The sequence below is a fragment of the Epinephelus moara genome, chromosome 20, assembly GCF_006386435.1.
Source record: "Epinephelus moara isolate mb chromosome 20, YSFRI_EMoa_1.0, whole genome shotgun sequence".
In the NCBI taxonomy this organism is placed as follows: domain Eukaryota; kingdom Metazoa; phylum Chordata; class Actinopteri; order Perciformes; family Serranidae; genus Epinephelus; species Epinephelus moara.
The window spans coordinates 28,087,163-28,106,786 of NC_065525.1; the positions used below are offsets into that span (position 1 = coordinate 28,087,163).

At 40.1% G+C, this 19,624-nt stretch overlaps 1 protein-coding gene across 1 annotated transcript; it reads right to left on the minus strand.

Annotated features, from left to right (window-relative positions):
* Nucleotides 1-1,360: 1,360 nt before the first annotated feature.
* Nucleotides 1,361-18,720, minus strand: LOC126408645 (anoctamin-9). The gene is made up of 25 exons (XM_050074328.1): nt 18,535-18,720; nt 18,292-18,424; nt 17,120-17,194; nt 16,882-17,004; nt 16,652-16,788; nt 15,842-15,891; nt 15,694-15,752; nt 14,796-14,875; nt 12,779-12,913; nt 12,610-12,703; nt 12,469-12,529; nt 10,821-10,903; nt 10,589-10,693; nt 10,218-10,382; nt 10,100-10,136; nt 6,585-6,696; nt 5,822-5,879; nt 5,629-5,726; nt 5,325-5,521; nt 5,086-5,238; nt 3,731-3,878; nt 3,524-3,646; nt 3,077-3,170; nt 2,728-2,840; nt 1,361-1,949 (listed from the first exon to the last, which is right to left on the minus strand). The coding sequence occupies exons 2-25, from the start codon at nt 18,310-18,312 to the stop codon at nt 1,934-1,936; spliced, it is 2,337 nt and encodes a 778-aa protein (XP_049930285.1). The 5' UTR covers nt 18,313-18,424; nt 18,535-18,720; the 3' UTR covers nt 1,361-1,933.
* Between the last annotated feature and the right edge of the window lie 904 nt (nt 18,721-19,624).

Here is a 19,624-nt window from a genome sequence, read left to right on the forward strand (position 1 = left end):
GTTACTGTACTAATTTATTTCCCCCAACAGTGTGTTGGTTTGCACCATCATCCTGTACATGCTAAAATCATATCAAAATATTTTGTAATTTTACAGTAAACTGACTTTGTTCTTAAGGGGGCATCTTTCACCATATTACCTAACGAATTTGAGTGCATTACTTTTCTACTCAAAGCAGTCGAGCAACAGCTTCTGCTGGTTTACGGCAATGCCAGAACTGCAGTACACCATTTGTTAAATGTATTTATATGATTACAGTTAGATGTACTAACGATTATTTAAGAAAGCAATGTGAGGTGGCCAGTTGCAGCAAATTAACATTAAGACTCTCAAAAAAGTGATTTATCTGCATAAATCTATGCTTGGGCAATTAAGATATCAAGATTAAGAACTACTAGATTAACCCTTAGCAGACACTATGTGTGATTACAGAATGTAAACTCCTCCTCAGGCCACGAAATCCCCCAAATTCTAAATCATAAACATAATCAAACAATATTAGAGGGAGGGTATTAAAGCAACACTGACATAAATGTCGCTATTACTGAAATAAAGTGTGTATGTAAGGGGAGGTACTACAGGTGAATAAAATCTCTAACTAACCGATATCACCATGAAACCTCCTCAGGTGATTACTTACTTAAGACAATTATTTTTTGTTATAACATGATGCTTTATCTTATTGAACATGTGCTAATTGGCAGACATTTCCAGAGCAGAAAGTAAAGCATTGAGTAAAGCCAAGTCCAGCATTCTTGTTTTATTTTGTTGACACAAGAAAGTCAAATTTTCTTTTCTCTTTTTATCCCTCCATAAATCAGAGAATACTGTCAACAGCTGTAAAAAATAAAAAAAAATAAAAAAAATTCGCCATGTTTTTAGTGATCAAATGTGCTATAAATTGGGCTATAAATGAGATATGGAAAAATAACTCTCTGCCAAACCCTTCAGAATATAGATAAGAATCAAACTGGTTAGTCTGGTGTATTTTACTGCTGCTGCAGTGGAGTGTTTTGTAAAATTTCATCAATTCTTAGACATGGCTACATGTTTCATGAATAGGGTAAAAAATTTGAACTAACACATATGAAACTGCCCCAGCTGATTACTAACATTAAGACGATAAAATAAATAAATACTAAAATATAACCTAAATGTGTATTTTGGATGTTTTCTTTCCATTGGTCTGAAAGAAGACATGTTATGGAGACAAAACAGCCCAAAATCTCAAACTTGACCAGTACATGATGTAAAAAAAAAACTGTAGGTGAAAAATGTTTTCATGTGGGGTTTTCTCACCTTAAAATGTCACGTATGACATACCTTTTACATGTCAAGCTTAAATTCAAAAGACATTACATGAGGCGAAACTTTTCCTCTTTTATTCACTAATATAAAATATTGTAATGCAAAACATTCCTGTGTCATGTTTACAAAAGACACCATCAGATTCGGTCTGCAGTAATGACAATCATCACAGCGCTTTTTAACAATATAAGGCAACATCGTAACACACAATCAGTACTGTATGTGCAGCAGCAGTATAAATTATCTGTAGGCTTTCAATAAAAACACTCACATATGTCTCACAAATATAGAGATCCAACAGTAAGCGATCAGTGCATTCTGACAATAGAATAAGAACAATCTCATGGTCAGTAAAATCAGTTGCTGTACACGTGTTTCGTCCAAGAAAAAATTAGTCTGCCTTCAAAGTCCGTTTCACACATGAGAATCCAGATAGCCAGCACTTAACATTTGACTGCAAACAATGAAAGAGAGTGAGAGCCCTCGGTCTGAACTCTTCAGAGAGACGATTGATGACTTTGAAGTTGACTCAACACTGTGATAGTCTGGACACTTTAATGCACAAGGCAACACTGAGCTCATGTCCTCAGGGATAAATGTGTAAACTTCAAGTGTCTGAATCTGCTCACGCTTCAAATGAACTGTAAGAAAGAAAAGAAAGGGTTGGTTAGTTGCAGCATCTATTTCAAGGAATCTGAGAGTACTGCAAAACACATCTTAAAAATATGTAATATATAGTTAATATAATGAGAGCTACAGACATCAAATGCCAAATTTGCATTTATGTGGCATCATGTAGGCGGTTAGGATTCAGTTAAAAAATTAAAACTAAAGTACCATTAACAAGTGCCAATACACTGGGATTACAGTTTCAAGGTCAGAGAGAAGTTCCTCCACATTTTTAATTTAGTGCTTCCCAGAAAACCTCTGTATATCTGATTAATTTGATCTGATTCAGCATGGCTAGATTTATTCAGACAGTAAAACGACATGTACAGCACATGACAGACAGACTTTTAACAGGGAGATAAGCACAGTCGTGATGCAAATCAACCAATCACATCAGTCAAATTCATCAATTCAATTCAAGTCCATCTTGCTCCTGAAATCACAAGTCATGGCCGACACCCAGTTGGGTAGTAACAGGTAATGTGTAATCAGGATTACACAATCAGATGACAATACCTCACCTCTACCACCCCAGCCTTCACCTTTCTAATTCCTAACGTGATTCTAAGATTAAATGGTGATCAATGTCTTGCTTGGGCTCACAAACATCTATCTATCTATCTATCTATCTATCGATCTATCGATCTATCGATCTATCTATCTAAATGACTGAAAATGAATGAGCACAATTGTACTTTGTTTGGCATCCAGCTGCCACATCAGTGTCATCACACATTACTTGAGACTCACCAGAGTTCCTCTTTTAGTCTGTTGAGTTTATCGAAGAGTCGATCATTCTTGACCTGCATCGGAGCGCTCGGCACAAACCAGGCTGCAATGAACTTGAATATGACGACAACGTGCTGCAAACAAAGAAAGAAAAGTTAGGAATGTTATCTGTGAAAATGTGGTTTCATTAAAGATTACACTCCCAGATTTTGTCATAGTGTAGATCAATGTGGTGAAAGATTAAAATAAACAAACAGTGAGCTGGGAGGACAATGTGCACGTTCCGGTGGGTGATATAGTACAAGAAACTGCTGAAAGAAATCAGAGAAGAAGTGGTTGGTGGTTTTGTTTGGTCATGGGTGAGGCTTACCTCAAACAGGATGACAAAAGCAAAGCGAACAGCTAAAATTAGCCAGAACTGTGGGGTTAAACTGTAGTCCTCATTGCTCCTGTAGTCTTTATAACTGTGAAGGACAGCAGACCAGAAAGCAGACATTATCTCCCTGATCAGTTGTTTATAAATCAATCACACGGTGGATTATTATGGGTACCATCTGCACTGATGGCCCCAAATTTTACATAGCACTTCTATCACCTGAGGTTACACAGTCCTTACAGTAACAATCACAGTGCAGTACTACAGTACCAGGACATCTGAGTGCACTGCGAACACTGAGCAGTTATTAACACTGATGAGCAGGATCAGTGCTTTCGACTCTGTTGTTACTCAAATTATATGTTTTGACTTTGATTTCTCTTGACCTAAACATCAGAATTTCTCCTCAGTTGTAGAAGACAAGATAAAAAGTGGACAAACCTGCATGAAGTGACATTGATGCCATTAGGAGTGATCATCTGACCCTGTGAAAACTCGTTGTTTATGTTCTGGTCGTCTATGTGTGCAATGGAGAGAGTGTTGCTGATGTATCCAACCATGCAGCTTGAAAAACAGAAGAATTTCCAATTAAAATGAGTGTTGCACACAACTTGACAGAACGTAAACATTTTCAAGACGATTCCTCACTCAGTATCTGTCACCGTGCCATTGGCACATGGGCCGTAGCGGTAATGGTACACCAATCGAGGGATGAAGTCTGAAGACACACCGATGACCAGCCCGTTTGCAATGACAGCTAAGACACCAATAGCCTCCAACACGTCTATCCACACACCTTAGGAGAAACGATGATATGAGGAGAACTTAATCTACAGCATAAACAAGAAAACATCATTTTAATCCTTAATACCTCCTTAATAAGAAATACCTCCCCTCACAAATGGTTATCTGTATGTCAGCTGCTCAGCTTGTGTTTTGTTGAATTCATGAAGAAAATGTTTTTCTCGCATACCTCCACGATGAACGAAGAATCCAAAAATTGAGAAAATTCTTGAGATATTGAGGGCTCTATGTTTAACAACACCAAAACTATATCAGACCATCCGTTGACAAACGTTCACACAATTTATGCAATATAATTTGGGGGGCTGTATTCACAAAGCTCTCTAGTACAAAGCGCTACCTAGTGACTAGTGATGAAATGTTACGCAAATTTGACATTTTTTAAGAATTTTTCCCTTAAAGTTAAAACAAGATCCTTAGCCCTTAAAGGAGCTCCTCAGGTAAGAACTGTTAGAAGTAGGGAGGAGGACTTTTAAGGGGATTAAGAGTTTCTGAAGCAGAAGAGAAAATGAAAATAACAGCGGGTTAAAACACTACAGCTTCAATCATCCAAGGAAAATGTTTGTGGTTGATCTCGTTAGAGATGCACTTACATCTCCCACCCAGCACAATAAAGCCAGAAATAAAGTGATCACAACACTAAGATATTTGGCAACTGTCTCGACCTTCCATCAGCAGAGTGATCACTGTATCAATAACAGCTCTTTCAGTCTCATATTGTGATGCAGTTCATTAAACGTCCACTGGGTGTCCACTCCTGTCATGCTCACTAAAGGACAACCAATCACACCTTTTAAAGGAATGCATCATACCTAGCAACAGGGTCAACCACACCGCCTCAGTAAGTTAAACGTTTCTGGCCTGTTCTTGCCTGGAGTTGCTCTGAGATATTTCCTAAATCACTCCTAAGCGAGGACTCCTTGCTAGAATTTAGAATTTCCTAAAAAGTTAGGAGTTCTCTGAGTGTTTGTGAATATGGCCCAGGTCTCATTTTTAGTTTATCCGCTGCCTTGATCTGTAGTTTGTTTGTGTTATTGTGTGACTTTGCTGAATCATCCCCCTATGACTTCAAGAATTTTCTCATTTTTTGGATTCTTCAGTCACAGAGGAGGCAAGGAATTCAAAGTAACATGAGGTGAGTAATTCATATACAAATGCTAATTTGGGGGGTGAAGTACTCCATTAAAAGTAATGCTCACCAATATCATTGGTTTTCTTGGGAACCAATCTGCGCTCCAAAGTGACCATTTTAATGGCATCCAGGCGGATCTCAATGACATTATTAATGAGGGCCAGCAGAGGAGCGAGAGGAAATGCTGCCACAAATATGGTTGTAAAGCTGAACTGGATCACTGAACAGAGAGCAAAGAAGAATATTATTCACCAAACCAGACCAGGAACTGTCCACTGTTTTTGTAGCATTCAGCGGGGTACATACCCATCTCCAGGAACTCGTGGAACAGGCTGAAGGAGTCGACATCGTTGAGACGGTAGTTGCTGAGCCAGTCTCGGAGCTTGCAGTTATCACACAGTTCAGCTCCGTGTCTGGCCTCTGATTCGTCTTTCAGGTAGCAGTGGGCGCATTTCCTCTGTAGCTTGTGGGTTCTTCTTCTCTTCAACCACCTGCAGAACCAGCTGATGCAAACAGGACACAGCTTTCAAAATCCCAGACCTGATGTGAGTCAAGTGGATGATACAGTGCACATGTGCAGTATCCAAACACAAATCTGATTTCTACTTACGGGCCAGTGAACTCAAAGACATTGCTGATGGTTTGCTTGAGTACCATGATAATTGCCATTTGGATGAACAGGTCTGTGAGACATCCACTGGGATGACACTGCACAGGGAGATACAATATTCAAATATAAAGCAGCAGTTTTTACTTAAAAATGGACATTTAATCCTTCTAAATTAGATATTCATGTTACCCACCTCCTCCAACCGCCATTTCCCTGAAATTCGGACATAACCACCAGGATGGCCGTTTATCCTGTCGGGTGTGTTAGAAAAAAAGACACATTATCATTGGTCATGTTAGAGACAGAGGGGTGTCGGGTGAGGACAATGAGTTCCTGGGTGCTGGAGCCTATCCCAGCTGACATTGGGCGAGAGGCGGTGTACACCCTGGACAGGTTGCACAGGGCTGACACATAGAGACAGACAACCATTCACACTCACATTCACACCTACGGCCAATTTAGCGTCATCAATTAACCTGCATGTCTTTGGACTGTGGGAGGAAGCTGGAGTACCCGGAGAAAACCCAAGCTGACACGGGGAGAACATGCAAACTCTGCACAGAAGGGCTCCCACACCCTGCGTTCAAACCAGGAACCCTCTTGCTGTGAGGCGACAATGCTAACCACTGCAGCATCTTGCCGCAGACTCAGAACAGTAAGACTAAAATTCTTTCCGAGTGGAAGCTTAAAGGTTCCCGAGAACAATAATTTCAAGTGTTACAGTTTTCCATATTCAAACCTCACTCACTTCCTACATGTCTGCTCAAATCATGTTACCTTGCGAGGCAGCTGATTCCCAAGATCACAAGAGAATCCAGCCATTATTTGCTCAAACAGATCTCTACTCTACCAGTGGATACATTTCCACTGTTGCTTGATATATACCATCATACTGCCCAACCCTAATGTGAGCACTGAATCATTGGCCAGCCCTAACAGAGTCCACCAGTTCTTACCTGCCAAGAAAAAAGGCCACGTAGAAGAGGGAGGAGAAGTAGGTGAAGAACTGGAAGGTGAACATCTTGACGGTGAAACTCTTCTCCGTGGCAGCAAATGATCTTGTTTTCTCTGGTTCAGACAGATTTCATGTCAGTGTTTATGCAGTTCACTGTTTGGTCAATGGATGGCACAATCTCACACATAGCATTTCAACCTTACATCTATTATATTATTACCTCTATTTACATTTCATTTATCTAAATAGTTCTATTCTGGTACACATAAAAGTGAGATATAATGTCATGTGTTTAAATATAAAGTTATTGTCCTTTTGAGTCTTCCATTTCTACAGGCAGCTTAAAGACGCTGTATTCAACACATCACAGCTGAACCTGACAGGCTGCCTGCGCTACACAATGGCCAAAAAGATCGTTTTTACAAGGACAATCTGGTGTACATGTCATAACAAGTAAAGCACAGATGTAATTAATAACATCATGATGGCTGTGCTCTTATTAGGTGTGCCAGTTCAAGGATCCTGACATCAGACATGCTGCCTCACTGACATGGGACTCAGCAAAACGACAGAGCAATCATAAACCAGGGTGTCTACAGATATCAGACTTTAATGTACAGTAATGCCTTTAAGACAGCAGTTTATATTACAAAACATACATTGGGGCAGATGCAGTATATTTTGCCCTGTTGTTCAGATTTTTTCAAAATTTTAAAAGTGATAAAATGTTCACATAAGAGCTATAAAAATAAGTCAGGGGGAGACTTGAATAAAACAGCTAGAATAAAACAACATAATGGGGTCATCTATCCAACACCTCCACAAAATCTGGCCGTAAGGGTCTTTCTAACGAATTTCACCCACATGGTCCAGAATTTAATGAATAAATTTTTCTGAGCATGAAGAGATAAAGTCATTTTTTCAATAACATAAATGTCATTTACTATATCTATCCATTCCTGTATTGTGGGAGGTATAATTTTCCATCAAATTTAAGGCTGATTTTTGGACAAATATTCTTCTTCTCATTCAAGCATTGCAGATAAGTATAAAGTTAAGTATATACTCCCATGCAGAGGCAGGTTTTATGTAGGAATATGGGTATTAAAGTGAGTTAGGTTAATTTTAAGTAGAAAGTACAAAGACAGTTTTAGGTTCAGCGGTATCACAAATGTGGATTTTCACACAGATTTTGACAAATTAAATGATGGATAAATTAGATAAAATGTTTGTGGCACTTCAGACCTCACAAATTTAAATTTAAGATTATTTAATTACTTTTAATGCCTAATATTTATGAAATCGAATTTAAGACATTAAAGACTTTTCAAGGACCCGCACACACCCTGTAAATTAATGTTACATTACACCAGTGTTTCTCCTGCCATGACAAGTCAAAAAAAATCTGTTGTGAAGAAGGACTTCTGTGTCATATAAGTGTCCAAAGAAAAAAACATGTGGTATATAGTAAACAAATGACATGTAGCGGGGCTCAGATGTAGACCACACCACTGGGTCATGCCGTTGTCTGGCTTGTGATCCATAAATCAAAGGACATCTACTCATGACCTCTTGTCACATGCTGCTGTGTTGCAAAGTGTGATGTTCCCTTCTCAGATGGTTTCATTTGGGTAATTCTTAGAGGCGTGCAGAGAAAATACTCTCCAGTATAAATTTGAAGCTTTTCCTTATTATTCATCTTGTGAAACTTCAGATTTGTTTTATGACCACTGACGGGGGTTTTGGCTTTGCTCTACATGACAGGGCCAGCAGACTAGATCTGATTGCAAAGACCCTCATACTGCGTACCGCTTCATGATATCTGTCCTTCTTCTTTAGACTCTCACTTTCTGTTCCCTGTGTACTGTATGTTCTCAGGCAGTTTACTTCCTGCATAACTCACCTTCCCTCTTATTGCCTCTGTAAGTTTCCTTCCTCTGATTATCACCGTCATACATCTTTACAGCATTTTCCCAATCAGTGTACATGTTGGTCCAGTTCCAATGTCCACCCTGTGAGGTGATGTTTGCTCATGTACTTCATATATAATAAAGATACTGTACTTGCTGCTACAGTGTGTATGTGTGAACATGTTGTCGGCAGAACTTTTGAAATGGTTTTTGGTTGGCTGCATAGTTTTTATCACAGGGATGCTAATTTGTGGCTAAATTTCACAAGAGAAATTGGGGAAAGGTTTGCAGAAAGTCCACGAGAGCCCTTAAACACAGTTTCTCAGTGAGACAGCCTTGAGCCCTCACAGCCTTTAAAAAACATGCAGGTAAGTCTATGAGTCTGTAAGAGTGGGCTTCGGACTTGGGCCACCGTATACAGGACGGCTCTCTGTCTCTCTCTGCCACATCATCTAGTGTTCCAGACACTACTTGTTATCTCTCTGTTATCTCTGTCTTGACCTTCTTCCCGTCTGATTACCCACCTCCCTGCTTCGTCCCCCCTGCATTTGTTTGCCTGTTCTCTCTGCTGTAAACCAACTGTAAACCTGTGAGAGGACCAGTGTGTCAGTTTTAGAGGCATCTAGGGGTGAGGTTGCAGATTGCAAGCAAATGAATAGCCCTCCCTTTTCAGGCGTGTAGTATAACCTACAGTATCCCTCAATTTATAGTAAAAACAGGCCCTCTCTGGAGCCAGTTTTTGGTTTAACCATTCTGGACTAGTGTAGAAACATGGCAGTAAAGGAAAGGTTAGGACTCAAGCCCCCAGGAACAGCGCCAGGCTTTGAGGGCAAGTTGACATAGTGGTCCAACAGGGGACTTACAATGACGTGTTCATCATGTGATGCTATTGGGCCCCAAAAGACTTTTCCTAGTAGACTAACATTGTGATTTTTAACACACTTTTCTCGGCTCCAGGAAAGTTTTATAAATATAAAATCTCCATGGATCAAAAATTCATAATAAAAAGAGTCATAATCGGAGCACTGTGATACTGTGAGCGGCCACTTGGAGGAATTGAAGCAAGGCTGAAATGCTTTCCTGGGGCCTGGTCACAATCCCTCATGAAATGACTCTTCTCACTATCAGAAGTTCATCCATTAGTCAGATACCATTTCTAAAGTCTTGATAAGCTGCACAATTAAATTATTTTAACCTTATTCAAGTTAGCAGATGGCCAAACCGGCATGGAAGTCTCTAGTGTGCTTGCTCTATGGGCAAAACGATGCAGAAGATCTGGTAGTTTTAAACCCAAGGAAGACAAACTTTTTTGGCTTCATGCACCACTGAGCAACTATCAAAGGAATAAACAGGCCCTTGCCTCCAACACTATATCCAGGTCTCTTTATACCCCTATGCTCCCTATTAGATATAAACAGCTTATTCTAAGGTAACACAAAAATTCTTAGTTTCAGGTGATGATACACTCATGAAAACATAATTATAAATATCATATGCCATTTCTGCCAATTGATCCCCCTAAGTCCCACACACTGGCTCTTCAAGCTAACATTTAAATCTCCCAGTATCTCTTTTTAAAATGTGATCATTAGAATAGTAAACGTACCTATTTCACAGAGCTTCATGGCCACAATCCTGTTGACCTGCAAAGACAAAGACATCACCAGAGTCACAGAAAGTATCTCTAAAAGTTAACAGAGATGCACATTTAGAGACCCGCGTACCCGTGTCATGACGGTGATGATGACGTAATGGAGGACGGCCCCCAGCATCATTGCCCCGCTGTTGGAGTGGTTGCTCAGAAACTCCCATGATCCCTCAGCCAAGAGCACTGCTGCGATCACCCTGAACACCACCAAGGCATGTGTCAGACCGATGATCACCAGTATCTGCGGAAAAGACACAAAACACTTATTTGTGTCACTATGGTGGTGAGGGCCTCCATGATGAACACAAATACCCTCCACTACTGTTCATGCCGAAACCTGAATCTCACCCAACCTCAACATGATTCTTATCTTAACCTGAACTGTAAAGATGTAAAAGCTGTTTAATAAATAACACACGTGAAGAGCGTAAAATGACGGTCACCCACCATAACGGTGACACAGATTAAAACCAGAGTGCTGCGCAGATATGAGTGTCTATATTCTTTTGGTGCACAGTTGATGTCGTTCACAATTTCCAGGATCAGTTCCTCCTACAGTTAAATATGATAAAAAAAAACAGGAAAAAAGGAAGGAAAAAAACACACAGTAATGACTTCCAATGATCACTCATTAACGAGTATTACTGAAACGAGATTTAACATATAAAAATGATCATACCTCCTCCTCACACCAATCGGACACTTTCCATTCACACACATAGGACGCTCGATGTCTCTTCCAAAACTCCAAAAACAGTGTTGCTGTGAAGATGAAGGATTTCATAAAGTTCATAAAGCCAACTCGAAAAAACTGAGAACTGAACAGTGACAGTTTTTAAAATCAGATTCACTGTGGTGGTAAGGCATTTTGCCAGTTTTGGGATATTTGGTATAAGGGTGTACAAAAATATAAATACATTTCAGTATTGTGATATTATGTTCTGTGATATTGTATTGATTCTCAAAAACACTATTGATTTTTAATCAATAATTTACATGCAAAGTTTGTGGCAATGGTTCATGGACCGCTAGATACCAGTGTTGCAATCTATCCTTGGTCGTTTGACTCTTCCACTCGGACGTAGTAACATATAACGCGCATAAACCCAAAGAACACAGGCCTATCAAACAGGCAGGGTCATAAAAAGCTGCAATATATCACCTTGTTTCAAGTATCGTAATATACTGCAATATATCAAATCGTAACCCCTGTATCGTGATATTTATCGTATCACCAGATTCTTGCCAATATAGATCAATCGTTCTAAATCTAAAAATCAATCTAAATGTATGAAAAATACTGACATTTTTTCAGGGTTTAACATCTGATGAAAAATGTTCTCATTTTGCCACATACACACATCTTTGGTTTTTGGTTGTAGCATACTGGCACAAGGCTTTGTCACAAAAACTAGAAAGCAGAAGAAAATTCAGGAAACAATCCCTACTTCTGCGGTCTTACAGTAAACTAACTTTGACATAAATTGCAAAATTCTAAATATTTTTTTAAAAACAACCTTTTACACTGGTATTATGAGGGGACTTCCATTCAGCTGGGCACAATTTGTCCTGCAACATCAGCATTATACTGTCCTTGATGCATTTCTCTCTCTGTATATCACCCCTCCCTGACACACTTCCTCTTATACACTCATTTTCAGAAGACTGCAGTGGCTTTTCCAGTTAACTGTACTCTTCTCACAGTTGCTAACAGACTTCACTCAAACAAATAATCTAACCATCACTGTGCCTGAATCCGTATTCTCTACAGCAGGTATGAATTTGATGTGAGCGACAGTCTGAGTGACAACAGACTTTAAAGACATTAAAAACTCGCAAAAAGCAGAAGGACTAAAAGCAGAAAAGAGCATTTATATGTTCTTATAGATGACTGCTTGACCACCCCCACGGCCAGATGGCCTGGGCTGATTAAGATGTGAGAAGCCAGGACGAGTAGGTTCTGTCAGTGATGTGGCATCTCGTTGGCAGTGCATATCTCAGTGATCATAAAACATCCAGTTGGATAAAATCAATGTGAGGCAGATAAAAGACTGGTTTGTATAAGTCGTCCTGTGAAGCCAAAATTGTTTAGGCAAATAAACAAGAGCACTGGGGAGGAGATCTGCAGCCTGATTGTCAATTGCTTGTATTAAATGTGCCTATTGCATGGGTCTTAATGGCTATGAAACAAAATTGCATCTGCAGGAAGTATGATTGTGATAAGTCACACTAATCTATCTAAAACAGGGATCTGAATACTAAAAGAAAAACATGATTATGTCAATCAACACAAGAATAATTATGTCATATAAACACACAAAACTCACCCCACACTGCCATGAACATTGCGAAGAGCACTGTGCCATTATTATCAAACAGCTGGCTCACCTGTAGGCAGACGAGAGCAGCAGTGAGCGCAAAGAGACAAGCACACCATTCAGCTGCCCACTGTAAATGCACTGAGGTACCTTGGCGTATGTGCAGGTGTCGGAGAGAAGCCACACTTTGCATCTCTTGTCACAAAGGGGGCACATGACTGTGTCAGCCTCACAAACCTCCTTTCTACGGCACAATAAAAAGCTCTTTATTTATCACAGTGTTACGATGCCGATACTGTGGAGTTGTGGAGAAACTTACATGAGGGGTGAGCTGTTAAAGAACGCAAGGCCATAGAGGAAGACAATGACCCCGATGAGAGCTGGCGGGATGAGGAGATACGTGTACCAGCCCAACCACAGGTAGTACAAGGCCACCTTCTCCCCAAAGTAGTTCCTGATATGAGAACACATACACAGCAGGAGAAAATGACTAAACTCAAAAGGTAAGGATAAGCATTTAAAGCTACTGTTGGTAACCTTTATCATTTTCTTTTCATATTTGCTGAAACTGTCACTATTCACACAAATGAGACAGATAATCTGTAGAAGAAATCATAGTCCTCTACCTACTCTCTTGTCTTGTGGTGCTTCTAATGGACGAGAACGCCCAGTCAGAGCCGAGGAGTCTCAAACGCAGCTGTCAATCATGTCAATTACAGCTCGTGAACTGCAGTCAAACTGTCAAACTAGACAGTGCTGATCAAATATGAATCAAGATTCTGTTACTGTATGGCCTATTTCTTGTCTCAGATGTTTTCAGAAACATATTTTAGTGACTGTTTAGCTGTAAAATGAGAGTTTGTGACCCAGCCACCATGTTGGATACAGTTTAAACAGGAGTACCAAACACCACCCACCAGCTGAACCAAGTTTCTGATTTTACAGCTAAAGAGTACACTAAAATATGTTCATATTTGATCAGCACTGCCTAGTTTGGTAGTTTGACTGCAGTTCATGAAGGGATTGGCATGACTGACAGCTGCGTTAGAGACTCCTCAGCTCTGGTTGGTTGTTGCTGACAGTGTTGCAGTCTTATTCTAGCAAATGCCATTAGAAGCGGTAGGAGGGCAGGAGGGACATGATTCTTTTTGCAGACTATCTATCTCATCTACTTCTTTCAGAAAATATAACACAAAGTTATTTTCATTAAAGGTAATAACTGTCACTTTAAGGTACCTGTCCACTACATTTGTCATTTCCATGCTTCCTGTTCATTGTCTATATAAGCAGCTGTGCAGTGCAATCTGGTAGTGCTGTGCTGTGTTTCGAGAGACAGGTAGTCCACTCCTGTCTGCATTAAGTTAAAACTCAGTCCGCTTTATGCAAATCAAGGCAATCCGGTGCAACTTGCACACCTCTGGAAACTTTTAAACAAATTTAAACGACCCTTGTTGATCTTAAATGAAGACAGATTCAGTAACTGTATGGCTTATTTCTCGCCTCAGGTGTTTTCAGAAACACATTTCAGTGAACTGTTTTCGTGATATAAAAGACAATTGCTGTGCTGATCTGGTTTTAAGACAACCCACGCACCTAGTCGCACAGCCATCAAGTGCCCAATGCTGGGAGGCGACATGACCCCTTGCGTCTAACAGTGCCTTTCTTGCCTTTTGCAATTTATAAACGTAACAATACAATGACGTTGGCAACCAATTTCATACAGATTTTATACAACATTTCACATAAATGTCATGCTGTTTAAGGCACACATTTATCAGTGTATAAAATCTGTAAAATATGTACTTTCATTACATGACAGAAACACTGTAAGGTTCATAAAATGTAAAACTTCCAACATAAATTCTCAAAGATTTTTCATACGGGAGTGTTTTTGCTTCTTGGTATTTAAAATAATTACACTTAAAAGGACTGTGAGTACTTGACTGATTTTGGCCCAATGCAGTATAATGATGTACAGTGTATCTTGTCGCTATGGTTTGCTGATAATGTGGGTGGTATAATAAAAGGCTGAAATTGAAATCACACAGCCCACATATTCACATGAAGCAGAACTGGAGACATGTTTGCATTGTGTTCTTCTGCTTGGACTCAAGTGGATCTAAAGACTGCAGCTCCAATCTGCACCTGCATTATGTGCTGTGCATGATTTTAAACAGTGGGTCCAAACAATGCCTGCGACATGTGTGGGTGATAACATGCTTGACATGGAAAACAATAATGCTGCAATAACCGCAGATAAAAGAAGGAAAAAACCAAACAAATAAACAAAAACAAAGGGCAGGATTATGAATAGGCTGTTGTGTTGCAGTCCAAACCTGACGGCAGTAATGGGTTGCCCTTGGAGACAGGCTGTCCATCGTGCCCAGCTCTCCTTCAGCTCTCTCTGTTTCTTTTTCTGAAAGCAGAAGCACAAAACAAACAAACAAGAAATATCAAAGGAAATCGACATGAAGAGGAGCTTTGTGCACATGCATAAACACAACATACAGTCACACTGAAAACAGAAGCTCACAATCTAAAAATATGATCAGATTTTACTAGCTTATTTATACAATTGTAAAACATCCACAGTTAATGCTGCTTTATATTTTGAATAAGCTTTGGACATATATTTACATTCAAATTTCATGGACATTTAATCTGGAGGAAATGTCCTCACCTGCCACAGCGCTGTAACGTAAACACAAGGACACACATGTACATGCTTACATGCGCACACACAGTTAGTGTCAATGTATGTTCACATGCACACGAGCCCACATACTCCCAGCAATGAATGACTCACTGCATTAATATGACTCCCATGGAGTCTCTGTGAACAAATACTTTATTGGCAGCAATGCATTGTTTTGGAATGCTGCTGCCAAGTTTCACGTCATAATTTTAGATGCTCTTTAAGAAAAAGAAAACACTTCGGCGGCCATGTGAAGAAAAGAGCTTTGTCAGTACATAATAGTGTCACTATCTTTAGTATGATTATGTGTGGATCCACACGGTGAAAAGATACTGCTTTAATTGTATCATTCACACCCTAATTCAGTCCACTGTTTTCATTTTTTTATTCATACAATCTGTTTGATCTGCAGTTCCTGTCCAAAATAATAATTCAATTATCAGACCAGACACGGTGACAATATTGCAACCTGTAGCAGTGATGAATCACAGATGCCGCACAACAACAACAAGGCTCGTACGGTATGTTAGGATATTTACCTCGTGCAAGCAGAACCTTGCCTCAAAAACCTTCATCTTCATAAGATCCCGCAAACCCTCTGCGAAGAACAACAGGCGAGAGGAATAACATGAAATATGAGGTTACCTGAGGAGGATCAGGATTGTAAATACAGTTAGTCTGTCTCACCTCCTGAACGTATAGGGGTGTGATTCAAGATGAAGTGGACAATCCTTATCCTGAAACAAGGACAAGTATCAGTGAGAAAACTGAACTTACAACAAGAGATGATAAAAAGTTCATTAAGTCAAGAAATTTTCACGGAGACTTTGAGACTTTGGCTTTATGTAACGATGAAGAAGAGTTGGGCTTTAAAATATCACATTCATACAAACACATAAAATACGATATAATTTGTATTAGCTATGGGACGATACATGATTTTATCATGAATCACAATAAATAATGCTTGCAATAAGCTGATTGTGGTGAATTTCCATTATCGGGATAATCATGAATACTGTGTCCAGCAGCCCCCAAAGAGAAAAACAGGCTGCACACACACCAACCTCAAAAAATGCACAAGATCTTAAAAGGATGTTCAATAAAAATGTGTGTCCTATTTTTCAAATCTATTCTTTATTTTATCCCTCTGAGTCACAGTATCTCGTCTGTGAGGGAGTCCTAGCCAAGATGGGCAGCAAAATTAAAAATTTTGTGATACTACCTGTGATGCAATAAAGCTATGTGTTTCTTAACAAACTGTGAAGTGATTCCAGTATGTTTTGGTAGCATTTTAAGAGTGGTAAGTACATGTTGATCGTTATCAGGATATCATGAATCACAATCATTTTGGCAAGGATAATCGTCACATGAAATCGTCCCATGCCTAATCTCCAAACCACATATTTAGAAAAAATAACTGTTTAAAGATCATGTTGAGCACATAAACAGTCACAGATACTTTTAAAAATAGCCAAAAACAGCAACATGTTTTACCTGGTGCTGAGAGGCACAATGTTCTGATCCGAGCTCCAGTTACAAGCATCAGACACTTTGAGCAGGTACCTGTACTTCTCAAAAATCTCTTTAGGCGCTTGAATCCCATAGAAGATGAGATCGTCATCTATAATTTTCTAACAGGGGTGAATAAAGATGAAATGAATGAAAATATCGTGCAGCCTTTCCAACAGTGAGGACACATTTTTATTCAGTGTTGAGAGACTTACGGTAACTTTCAAGTTCTTTTTCTTCAGTTCTTCAATGTATTCAGTTTGCTTCTTGAACGTCTCTCTGTCCTGTTTGTCAATTGTTTTGGCAACCAGGACGTAGTCATATGATAGAGGCGTGTGCTGTGTGGCAAAGATCATATGGCAAAGTCAGACTTTCAGACATTATAGGGATCTGTGAATTAAGGCAGCCAGGACTAGCTGGTGTGTGGTTAGAGTGGACACATTAAAGTCTTACCACAGGTGGGAGTGCTGTCTGATCATTGCCATTCTCTCTGACCACTCCCATTAGTTCCAGCAATTCAATACTGGGCTACATGACAGAACAGTAAAAATATTAAAAGGAGAAGTTAAAAAATGTTACATTCTACACATTATGGATAAATTGTAGTGTTTTAAAGCAAGACACCCCAGGCGAAAACACCTGAGCACTCAAAAATACGCCTGTAGGTGTTTATTTTAGTTCCGGTTTCTGTTGTAGCAGTGTACACAAAAAGAGTGTATATCATTAGGTCATTACTGGCCTCCTTTGCATGTTTAAACATAAAATTCGGAAAACTGGTGGTACAGTAATTGTCCTCATGTATGTAATCACCTGGGGGAGTTTCATGGTAACATCTATTCAGTTCAATTCAATTCAATAGACTTTATTTAATCCAGAAGGAAATTCTTGTACCAGAAAATGCTTAAAATTACAGTAACCACAATTTTAACAATTCAGTTAATGATTCAGTTTGGGGTTACTCACTGGGCCCAGTTTTAGAACAATAGAGTATGTTATTCACCTGTAGTATCTCACCTTAAATAATCTAAAAGGCCTGAGTGGCACATAATGAGTCTATTTAAGTATATAATTAGGTTTCCCCTGGTATTTGATTACAAGCTTGTGAAAATCTGCAGAACGGTCATCATGATGAAGACTACAAAAGAATCTTGTTTAACTGTGACGTAGGGGGTGTGTCAGTGAATGCCACTGGGGTGATCCTGACTCACTGTCAGAGCTGATGGTTTGTCTAACCTGACTGAACAGCATGGCATGTGGACATACTCTCACCCTCATGCCGATCCAGGCTATTCACTTACAGGGCAGTCTAAACACTGATACTGTACATGTAGGCCAACACAAGGAAGGTGTGGCATACTTAAATATACAATCAGAGCACTGTGATAGCAGAGGAAGCACATAAACATCCTATTTAATACTAAATATGATTAAAACATGTAGTGTTGATTTGTGTAACCTGCACTGGGATGAGCTTGTGTTGCATCTGTTTAGTCTGACAAGTGCAGGATTAAAGACAGCAGGCCTGTCTATGATCAACACAACAAAGGCTTACAGTAGGAGCTGGCTTCAGGACAGCTCCAATTTGTATCGATGCAATCTCTGTATGTGTGAATAAGATCACCTACCTGCCTCCTGTGGACGGGCATGATGAGTATGAGCTGAATGCTGATGCGGCTTCCCGGATTTGAAAAAAATAAAAAGCTTCAGTCACCATTCAGTGATCCCGGAGCCTCTCTGTCAGCTCACCGATATGCCCCACTATAAAATGACATGAGTGCTGTTGAGCAGGCAGTAGGCAACTTCCGTACTTCCTCCAGGAACAAACGTATTGTTGTATTACAAGCTGCGGAATGTAAAAGCGACTCTACCTGTTGCTGGTGTCACAGCATTTATCTCTATCGCCTTAGCCTGGTCAGTTGAACGGTGCGGTCCACAAACACACACACACACACACACACACACACACATACACACACACAAACAGGGTCTGCTGTGTGTGTGAGAGAGAACAGAGATAATGTCGATATGGCTTGTCAGGTGCGATGGAATGGCATATTTCTGTCTGCCTCCTCCTCACTGATGCAACATGACAGGATCCGCCGTTAGATGGCAGCAGTGACCTCTGTTCATGCCCGAGCTGTGATTGACTCATCCTACACACACCCCAGTCAGCAGCACTGACTGTGACATTTGTTGAAAAAGACATTAACACTTCGACACTTTGAGTCATGAAATGACACCGTGAAAGCATCTCGAGGTCCATAATGGAGGCTGAGCAGGTCCATTACTATTCACAGCAGAGCAGGCTATTAAGTCGTGACTGAGCAAACCAACATGAAAAAAAGAATTGAAATAAATTCATTGTCACTATGTTGCATAGCATTAAAGGGGAACACCACCTAAATGAAGAATTCCAATATGTTATTTCCATGGCCAAGGAGAGTTAAATAAATATTTATGAACATAAGCTTCTCTCTCTCAAAGCTAGAAACCAGCAAGTACCCCTTAAACTTAAATTAAAAGCCTGGTCCCAATTAAACACCTAGTCCCCTAGTCCCTTCTCATCCATCCATTTTCATCCGCTTAGGGGGCAGCAGGCCAAGCAAAGCACCCCAGATGTCTCTCCCCCCAACATCGCTTTCCAGCTCCTCGTGGAGGATCCCAAGGGTTTCCAGGCCAGATGTGATATGTAATCCCTCCAGCGTGTTCTGGGCCAATCCCGGGGCCTCCTACCAGCGGGACGTGCCTGGATCACCTCCAACAGGACGCGCCCAGGAGGCATCCTGATCAGATGCCCAAACTACCCCAGTTGCCCCCTCTGGACATGAAGGAGCAGCGGCTCTACTCCGAGCTCCCTCTGCATGTCCAAGCTTCTTATTCTATCTCTAAGGCTGAGCCCAGACACCCCACGGAGGAAACTCATTTCAGCCACTGTATCTTTTGGTCACTACCCAGAGC

What these genes read in the sequence shown, in the direction of transcription:
- LOC126408645 (XM_050074328.1), bottom strand. Translation starts at nt 18,312, where the DNA reads ATGCCCGTCCACAGGAGGCAG. An exon ending in CAACCCATTACTGCCGTCAG is followed by an intron (nt 12,914 to 14,795) that starts GTTTGGACTGCA and finishes TTCTCATATCAG; the next exon opens with GAACTACTTTGGGGAGAAGG. An exon ending in ATCAATGTCACTTCATGCAG is followed by an intron (nt 3,171 to 3,523) that starts GTTTGTCCACTT and finishes TGTCCTTCACAG; the next exon opens with TTATAAAGACTACAGGAGCA.